Consider the following 9,891-nt stretch of genomic DNA (forward strand, 5'->3'; position numbering starts at 1 on the left):
TTTGCGATTTATGTACCTTATTCTGACGAGCAAGGGTCCTTCTTCCAGAATTGTGAATTTTAGGACCCCTGGGTCATGGGTTTTTTGGGGAGGGGGTTCTAATGATTCTATACCGAAAATAATAAATGTTTTGAAATCTGCTCATTGGTTTTTGTCGAACATTTATGACGAACAAGGGTGTTGTCTTCTCCAGAATTGTGAATGTGTGGCCCCAGGGTCAGGGGAGATCCTGAGTTCCTGTGGGCAGAAAAAACTACAGTGGACCCTCATTTATCCGGACACTTTGGTTCCCAGTCAATTTGTCCGGATATGTGAACCATCCGGATATCTGAATCACCAGTTAAACAAGACAGAAAAACATTTTAAAATTTCGCTCTGATAAAAAAATCGTCCGGATACTGAAGCATCCGGATATCTGGCGTCCGGATATCTGAAGGTCCACTGTACATATTATTGCTGCTTATTGCTGACAAGTGCAAATACGTTTGTTCTTTGTTCCCTACTCTGCCTCTAGGTATTAAGCAATCAAACTGAGCATGGTAAGTGTATTGTTATGATGAGCAATTTGCCTCTCTTTCATTGTGCATTTCATGGCTACGAACTAGATTCAATCGTTGGAAATTTGATATATTATTCTTAGGTGATTTATAGGGCCTGTGGGCCTTTTGTTTACTACTTAGGCATTGTTGATATGCTGAAATAAATAATGTTATAATACTGCATATGTCTACGAGTTTCCGATCGATAAAACCATATTCACATAAATTCAAATTACGTGCATATGTTATAAATGTATCTTAAAGAGTTTTTAAAATGTGTTTTTCAGGACAGTAAGGATATTTATAAAACATTATACGAGCTACTGCCTAAGAATCTTGAACTACATAAACACATGCACATTGAGAATTGTTTTCCAATTGGTTTTGAAAACAACGACGAAACAGAGGGATCTTCAATATCTAAAATCGAAAAGTCCATTGTTCAAACTATTTTGAGTCAAAAGCACTGGGGAGAGGAGATTCCTTTATCTTGGTACAAGTTTGAAGCATTTTTAAGCAAAGAAAAAGAAGAAAACAAAATTCTCTCTCCTCAGGAACTCTTCAAACGATTTCAAAGCAATGTTGAAAACTACATTTCTCCAAATATTGATGAAATGGAACAAGTAGATATACTTCAATTTTTCCATGAGATTGGTCGAATTCTCTTTTTCCAAGAAGATAATTTGCGTGATTATGTAATTTTGGATGTTCAGTGGTTTGTTGATGCATTCAAACATGTGATTACAGATTGTAACCACATGCCTGTGGTTAACAGACCAAGAGAATGGGATGAATTCAATTCAACAGGAGTGTTACATCACACCGTTCTTGAGGAAATATGGCGCTATGCAGATTGTCGCGGTATTTTGAAATATAAAGATGTTATTCTCCCATACATGCAGAGATTGGGGCTGCTTGTCATTGGTGAAGAATCACATTTGATCCCAAGTGTTACAAAACGGGAATATAAAGAGGAGATGAGTATGCTTTCTACAACAGATCAGAAAACATTGATCCTATATTTCAGTTTTGATTTCTTACCGTTATTTGTGTACCACCGCCTCGTTGTCTCCTGCTTCTCATTTAAGGATTGGCTACCCCTTCAAGATGGTTACAAATGCATTTACAAAAACGTGTCTGAGTTTAAATATGAACATCACTATATTGTTCTTGGTGTTTTCAAGGAAGATATTTACCTTCAGATCTACAGACCAAATATGCAGAATGCTGTGCTTAACAAAAACGTTACTTTGAAAGTAAGACAGACTGTCGAAGATGAGTTAGAAAAATTGAGCAATAGTTATCACAGGAAAATTAAATTTGAAACTGGATTTTACTGCATGACAAAGGAAAACAGTGATAGATGTTTTATTCCGGAGTCAGAAATGAGAATATTAACTTCCGAAATATGTCCACACCATGAGAGTAGACCAAATCACACCATTATCAGCAAAGAATATATGTGGCCATGGGATAAGGTAAATTCGAAAAAAAAATGTAAAGGCTGTAATCGAAAAATGTCACGGAATGACACTATAATATACTGAAAGGAAAAAGAAACGCATAAGAACCTAATATGCAAAATTTTTTGACCATGTGGTCAAAAATTATTAAAATTGGTCATACGTGTATTTTTGTTACTATGCACTAAAATCGCTGGTTAAAACTACTCAACCATGAAATGTATGGCGTCACGTAGGGGAAGTGATAAAAAACCAAAAACACGTGCCTGTTGATGATGACAATTTTATGATCACATTTTGTAGTGCCAAGCGATGCATTAGAGTTATAAACATCGTTTTCCACATTTTCAGTTCGTATAAATTTCTTGCAATCAGGGTATGGCGACAGAAGTTACACTGGGTCTAGTAATTGAATTCCCAAAGAGAATAAAAAGGCAACAGCATGTTAATGTGAGGTTTGTTTTAAACTTTTCAACTAAAAAAGTTTTTTTTCAGTTGTCAGAGAGTAACATGAAAGGTTTCAAGCCAACCATGGCGGTGACGTTAGCGCGTAACAACGTCACATCAAGATAGGGCTTTTCATCATGCCACCTCGGTTGTTGTCAAGGAATCGCTGAAACCAATATTTATACAGCAGACTATCATACCCATATTTTCCATCCTAAAATTGACAGAAACTGTGCTAAAATTTGGTCTGTTAGCTTGGAAACTTTACGTCGATTTTACTCTCACACTCTCACACGTGCACGTACGCGTCGTATGCGTAATGTTTTAGCACGTGTTTGTCGAGACTGTCTTACAAACATCCACGTGTACCAAACCAGCTGGATTCTGTAAATTCTATCCTAAATCGAAAATTCGTGGGATTCATTTGGCAGGGGGATTTGTTAGCTTTGAAATAATACAGCTACTTTCAACCATTAAGACTATCGTCGGAAGATTTGAATAATAAACCTATGAGAAAAATAAATGCTCTGGTGAACTCAATGCACAGGAAAATCAAGGCTGTTTCCAATGAGCAAGGGAGATGATGAGAATTTTATTTTAATTTTTTAGGGGGGGGAGGGATCGACATATCAATTTTAATAACTCAGGAATCATCAGTCAAAGTCACGCAAGATTTTGGTAACTTCTTGATTAAAGATGAATTAAAATGTTTGACAAAAATACTGAAAAACATTTTCGAAATAATAGTTTTAATTTAATTCAAAAGTTTACTATGCTTTTCTTTTCCCTTTCAGTATATTATTATCTTCCTTTTAATAAAGTAACATGTTTTTTACATTGCATTATTGCCAGACTGGGACTGGGTGTATACGTTTTTAGGTGTTTTATGTGACGAATATTTTTTTTTTAGAGTTTTTATTTTTTTTTAAAACATAGAATTTGACATGTAACACATATACTAAAATAAAAACGATTTTCTTCGTATACATTTGATTTTTATCTATTACAGACAGTGCAGAAACCGGCTCCATAAGTAGTAGTAATATGAATCTAAAGGAGAAGAAAGAGTAAATTTGAGTCCAGATGAATCTTAATGAGGACAAAAGAAGAAAAAAATGTGATTGACTACCCGTATAGCAAATAAAACAAACGATCATTATTGATTGATAGTACATGTATGTTGTTTTACCTCCTGTTCGTGATGTCAACAAGCAAACAAATGTGTATACAGATAAGATAAGATACTGTAGACGTACTATTTTCCACGGGGTCATAATTCCGCGGAATCTCGATTTCTGTTTAATCCGAGGGTAGAAAATTACGCAGATTTTCTAGATTATCACTAAATGCCTTACATTTACATTAAGTACGCTTGGACAAATTTCCGCGGAAAATTTGCGACCGCGTACATAGCGTAAATTAATACCACGCGGAAAAAAGGACTTCTACAGTAAGATAAGATAATTTTATTTTCCAATTTTGGGCCCATAAGGCATAAAGGTTCTTTTTACAATGACAAGATAGAAAGTTCTGAAAGAAAGGTTAGTAAACATACACAAACATAAACACACACATGTGTATATCTGATATAATATAGATAATCCAATAAAAAGTCTCAGTGGTCGGTATTAAATACTTAAAAGAAAAAAGAAAAACACGAAAAACTCCAGTAAAGCTTTAGGCCTTTCATTCTATCTTCAGAAGCTTTTAATATATACAAGTAACTGTACATGTAGATGCAGCAGTTGGGGTTTTCAAATCGCTAATTAACATGCAATCAAAATCAATATTATCAATATACATACTGAGTATATACCAGTATACAAATAGATATGTGTCAATAACATCATTTATGAGGACTCATGGCATTATGCCTTGTTTTGAAGGCTTTGATAAGATATTGACTTAGTTTTGTAATAATTAGATTGTCTTCATTAGACATTAACCAGAGAAATTTGTCTGCTTTTGATAATTATATGAAATTTTTGTTAAGTAATGAGATATCACGAAAAAATTTATCTCTCTCCTCAGTATATAATGGGCATTCAGTAAGAAAATGATATTCATCTTCTATATAGTTTTGGTTACACATTAAACATATTCTTTTGTTTCTATCTAAGGGAATTCTTTGACCAGCATTATTTTTTACAGATTCATATCTGCCTTTTTCAATTCTTAGGTCATGAGCACTTATTCTAAATCTGCATATGGATTTTCTTATTTCAATATTAATTTCAGTTCTTTAATGGAACTCTTATGCATTAAAGTATTAAATAACAAATAGACGAAAAATAACATTTATATTAAAATATCTTATAGAAAATATTTGATCTTAATTATTAATGAAGCATGTTTTATCCATGAATTTGTTAATGAGATCTATATCTGATTTTAAGAATTATATAGAAGTTAAGGTTGTTTAAAAGTACAAAAAGTTAGTGAACTGAGAATTTGGGTAATTAGCAATCACGTAGTTTAGACATTTTAGTTAAAGAATTAATGTAATTCAAGGATTTGTACATGACATAGTTGAAAAAATTATTTATTTATATTTTTTGTAACGTACACTATAATAAAAGCATATTACTTTCCTATGAACACACAGTGCGATTTCTTAAAATCATAGTGTCTAAAATTAAAAAAGAGGGTGTTATAAATTAATTAAGTAGTTTTAAATGTATAAAGAGGGTTTATTTTCATCAAAAGCGTTTGTTTGCCAAATTTTTGCTCCTATACATTTGGAAATCATCAGAAGCATTATGGCAAGATTACCATCTATCTACAATTTTTGAAAGGGATGTTTGACAAAGGTACATTTAATGTCTGAGATCAGATTGAAAGGATGATATGACATACGACCCCCGATAAATTGTAAAATAAATTAAATATCTACATTTTACTCTAATTTCTATACCCCCCGAAAAGGACGTTTTTGGGGTATATAGGAATCAGCGTGTCCGTCCTCTGTCTGTCTAGCTGTCCAGCTGTCTGTGCAAACATGTCCGTTCCATATCTTTCTTACGGAGGAACATTTGAATCTGCTTCTTCACACAAAGATTGCTCATGACCTAAGGGTGTGTCATGACCTTGGCCCAGGTCATTTGCAGAAGTTTAAGGTCACTAAAAGAAAAATTTCATAACTCGTGTAGGGTCCATATTTATACCCCACGCAACAAGTTGCGTGAGGTATAATGTTTTTGACCCGTCCGTCAGAGTGTCAGTCAGTCCGTCAGTCCTGTTTTTTTGTCAGCGCAACTCCTCATAAACCGCTGCACAGAATTTCGTCATACTTTGCAGATATTTAGGACACAATGTGTAGATGTGCGCATTGCCAGGAAATTTCAATTCCTTTAGTGTTACCGGGAATTTCCGCACTTTTTAACTTAGGTTTTTGGCCATACCTTGAATATAGAGATGGACAGTTTGTCAGCGTAACTCCTCTAAAACCGCAGCAAAGCATCTTGTCAAACTTTGCAGATATTTATGATACAATGTATGGATGTGCATATTACCAGGAAATTCCGATTCCTTTATTTTATCCGGGAATTTCCGCACTAAAAAGTTAGATTTTTGGCCATATCTTGAATATAGAGAGGAAAAGTTTGTCAGCACAACTCCTTTTAAACCACTGCACAGAATTTCGTCAAACTTTGCAGATATTTATGACACAATGTATAGATGTGCATATTACCAGGAAATTCCGAATCCTTTATTTTTCTGGGAATTTCGGCACTTTTCAACTTAGATTTTTTGGCCATATCTTGAGTATAGAGATGAACAGTTTGTCTGCGCAACTCCTCATAAACCGCTGCACAGAATTTCATCAAACTTTGTAGATATTTATGACACAATATGTAGATGTGCATATTAACGGGAAATTCCGATTCGTATATTTTTGCCGGAATTTTCAGCACTTGGAGATTTTGGGGAGTATGAGGAATGTGAGCTTGATCACTTTTTCTTTCATTTCTTATGGATAAACTTAGTAAGTTCTCATTTTACATGAAGATTTCTCATGACGTAAGGGCGTGTCAAGTCATTCAACTAAGGTCATTTGTGCAAGTTCAAGGTCACTGAAAGAAAAATTTCAAATATTTGTGTCCTGTCCATATCTTTCTTATGGAAAAACTTACTAAGTTCCTATTTCACACAAAGATTTCTCATGATTAAAGGGTTTGTCATGACCTTGACGCAAGGTCATCTGTGAAATTTTAAGGTCACTGAAAGAAAAATTTCATTAATCATGTTTGGTACAAAACTTTCTTAAAACTTGAAACTACTACTTCACACAAAGATTGCTTATGACCTCATGGTGTGTTTTGACCTTGAGCCAAGGTAAATTAAGTTCAAGGTCACTGAAAGAAAAACTTCATAATTCATGTCTGGTCCATATCTTACTTATAGATAAACTTGGTGAGTTCCTGTTTCACACAAAGATTGCTTATTTCTTAAGGATATGTCTTGACCTTAACCCAAGGTCATTTGTGCAAATTTAAGGTCACTGAAAGAAAAAAATTCCAATAATATGTGCCTGGTCCATATCTTTTGGATAATCTGAGTGGGATCCTCTTGCACACAAAGATTGCTTAGGACCTGATGATTTGTCAAGACTTTGACCCAAGGTCGTTAATTTTGTGCAAGTTCAAGGACACTGAAAAAGAAAATCATAATTCATATCCGGTCCATATCTTTCTTATGGATAAAGGTGGTGAGTTCCCATTTTACACAAAGATTCCTTTGGACCTAATGGTGTGTCATGACTTTGAACCAAGGTCATTAATGCAAGTTCAAGTACAGTGACAGAAAAAGTTCAAAATTCGTGTCTGGCCTGTATCTTTAGTATTTATTTTTTTTATTAAGCTGCACATTGTTTCATTCATGAAAAATATAATGAACAGTTATATTTGCACTAAAAATGTTTTAGCAATTCTCTCTTCTCTTAGATCCATAAAATATTCGTGATTTGGCAACTTCTCTGAAAAACTCAGCGGTGGTGTTTCGTTCCTTTTGGACAGTTCTAGGTGTATTCAGTTAATCACTGATATGAGCATATGATGTTAAAAAATAATATGGTTTCTGATTGTTTTCTTTAAAACTGACTTAAACATAAATTGATAAAAGTGAGGTCAAAGTCAAATGAAAGGTGAAAAATGTTGATGCAGTTGAATTGCTTACATCAGTATATATCAGTATATGAAGTTTGACACAAATTTAGGAAAAATGAGGTCATATGAAAGGTCAAGCTCAAAAACGTTGCAGTTGAACTGCTTAGATCAGTATGTTTCAGTATATGCAGTTTGACTCTTATTTAAAAAAAATTGTGGTCAAAAAAATCAAAGGAAAGGTGAAGGTTTAAATGTTGATGGAGTTGAAAAGCTTATGTCAATATGTATCAGCAAATGAAGTTTGACATTAATTCAAGAAAAGTGAGGTCAAAGGAAAAGTCAAGGTAAATAATGGTAATACATATGAATAGCTCTCATCAGTATGTATCAGCATATAAAATTTGATTAAAAAATACCTTGAAAGGTTTCTTGAGTTAAATACTAATTTAAGAAAAGTGAAATCAAGGTCAAAGTAAAGGTTAAGGTTAAAAAAATGTTGATGCAGTTGAATAGCATTCAACAGTTTGTATCAGCATATGAAGTTCAATAAAATATCTTGGATGGTTTCTTTAACGCTGAGCTTAGAACTAATTTAGTCTGGTCCGATTCATAGAAAAAAATACTTTTAACGACAAATAATTATTATTTGGTCATGCATAGTTTTTTCACCTATTTCGAGTATGCTAAATCCGAAAAATTTTGCTGGCCTTTATGAAAATGGCGTTAAAGAGGTCAAAATGGCGATTCAAAATGGCGGACATCCAATTTTTCTAATTTTCTCTTAATATCGTTCAAATAGGAGAAATAATGTGTGAATATCTCATTGAGTGTAATACAAGTATAAAAATGATAATAAAATGCTAACATTATTAGTTAAACTCAGAAAATTTAGTCATTTCTACACTTAATTCGAATTTTCTCTGATTTTTTGGTCTATTGTCTATATTCCGCTTTGTTCAGGATTTTGCATTTGAAAATATCCATACACTGCAGATTTGTATTATTTCCTCTGCATCTCACTATTCTACAACTGAATGATGGAGCAGCCGTAAGTTAAAATTAAAAATGGCGAATATTCATCTTTGTACAAAAAAATTATTTCTTAATGTCGTTTACATAGGAGAAAGGAATTTGAATATCTTACTGAGCGCAGTACAACTATGTAAAATGCCAACAGAACACAAACTTGATCACTTTAAATCGGAAAATTTAGTCGTTTAAATTTGAAATGTGTTAAGTAGCTCAAAATGGCGATTCAAAATGATGTCTGATACACTCGAATTTCGTAGAAACTCTTAATTCTGGTTCGTTTTGGAGAAAATAAATTACACTTTGTTTTTATATATATACACCCATTCTCAATATAAGGGATCAAATAATGTCGCTTCATTTTCATTTAAAAGAAATACCACTGATGTAATTTCTAAATCAACATTATAAATAGTCATATAACAATGAATAAGAATTCATATAATTATCGATCTGAAAGGGTATTTAAGGAGTTCACAATTCAAATATAGAAGCCTATTTGAAATGTACGTTACTGTCGCCGAGGCAAATATTATTCTGAATCCCCTCTGTGTAATATATAGTTTTGATTCTTAAGTGAAAATTTTCTGATAAGTTAAACCTTGTATTATATATATTTTTTTTCATAACAATAAATACATTTTCTTTGTGATAATAAATAATTTTTATTGTGCAATGTCCCTGTCGCTTAATTCTATTTCAACCACATTACAAGCAAACACAAATATTATACACCTGATAGTTTTGTTCTCCTTTATTTATTGATTGGCTAAATTTGAAATTTCAATAGATTAATTACTCCTACTTAGATAATGTAACATGAAATTGAACAATTTGAGCAACTTTTATAATTATGTTTACGGAATGAAAGACATTTTCAATCGTAGAGATAAGAAAGAAATGTACGTTACCTATATTCTTCCATTAAGAATATATATTAAGTAGAAAATATGAGACGACTCTGAATAAGCAACCCCTTGTATCCTGTAAACTGGCAAAGACGTTTTGCTTAACACAATTAAAAATTATTTTTTACATGAAAAGTGATCATTTGAAATGTACGTGACTGAAATGTACGTTACCATGAAATTCGAATTAAGTAAATCTCGCACAAATTTTCATGTATTCTCATACTTTCACACACTTGAATGTGTACACAAAGGAAAGTTTCAAAGGTTGGAGGTCGGCTAAATCCCAAAATTAATGAAAAGAAACGTTTCTGCTGAGGAAAAAAAAATATATTAAGGTCAATTATATGTAATATAATTTTGATACCTGGTATATATTTCTGAATACGAAACCTGTATG

The 9,891-nt window shown here is 32.8% G+C and overlaps 1 protein-coding gene across 1 annotated transcript; it reads left to right on the forward strand.

The window, feature by feature from the left end:
• Positions 1 to 839: 839 nt before the first annotated feature.
• Positions 840 to 4,730, forward strand: LOC134273942 (probable serine/threonine-protein kinase pats1). Its single transcript, XM_062756167.1, has 2 exons — positions 840 to 2,017; positions 3,459 to 4,730. The coding sequence occupies exons 1-2, from the start codon at positions 893 to 895 to the stop codon at positions 3,480 to 3,482; spliced, it is 1,149 nt and encodes a 382-aa protein (XP_062612151.1). The 5' UTR covers positions 840 to 892; the 3' UTR covers positions 3,483 to 4,730.
• Positions 4,731 to 9,891: the final 5,161 nt, after the last annotated feature.

This window comes from Saccostrea cucullata, unplaced genomic scaffold (genome assembly GCF_032062105.1).
Source record: "Saccostrea cucullata isolate Sc308-1 unplaced genomic scaffold, CSIRO_AGI_Scuc_v1 ctg1276, whole genome shotgun sequence".
NCBI classification, from domain to species: domain Eukaryota; kingdom Metazoa; phylum Mollusca; class Bivalvia; order Ostreida; family Ostreidae; genus Saccostrea; species Saccostrea cuccullata.

Coding starts and splice junctions, on each gene's coding strand:
- LOC134273942 (XM_062756167.1), top strand. CDS start 893: ATGCACATTGAGAATTGTTTTCCAATTGGTTTTGAAAACAACGACGAA. Junction 2,018..3,458: donor ATATGTGGCCATGGGATAAG/GTAAATTCGAAA, acceptor TATCTATTACAG/ACAGTGCAGAAACCGGCTCC.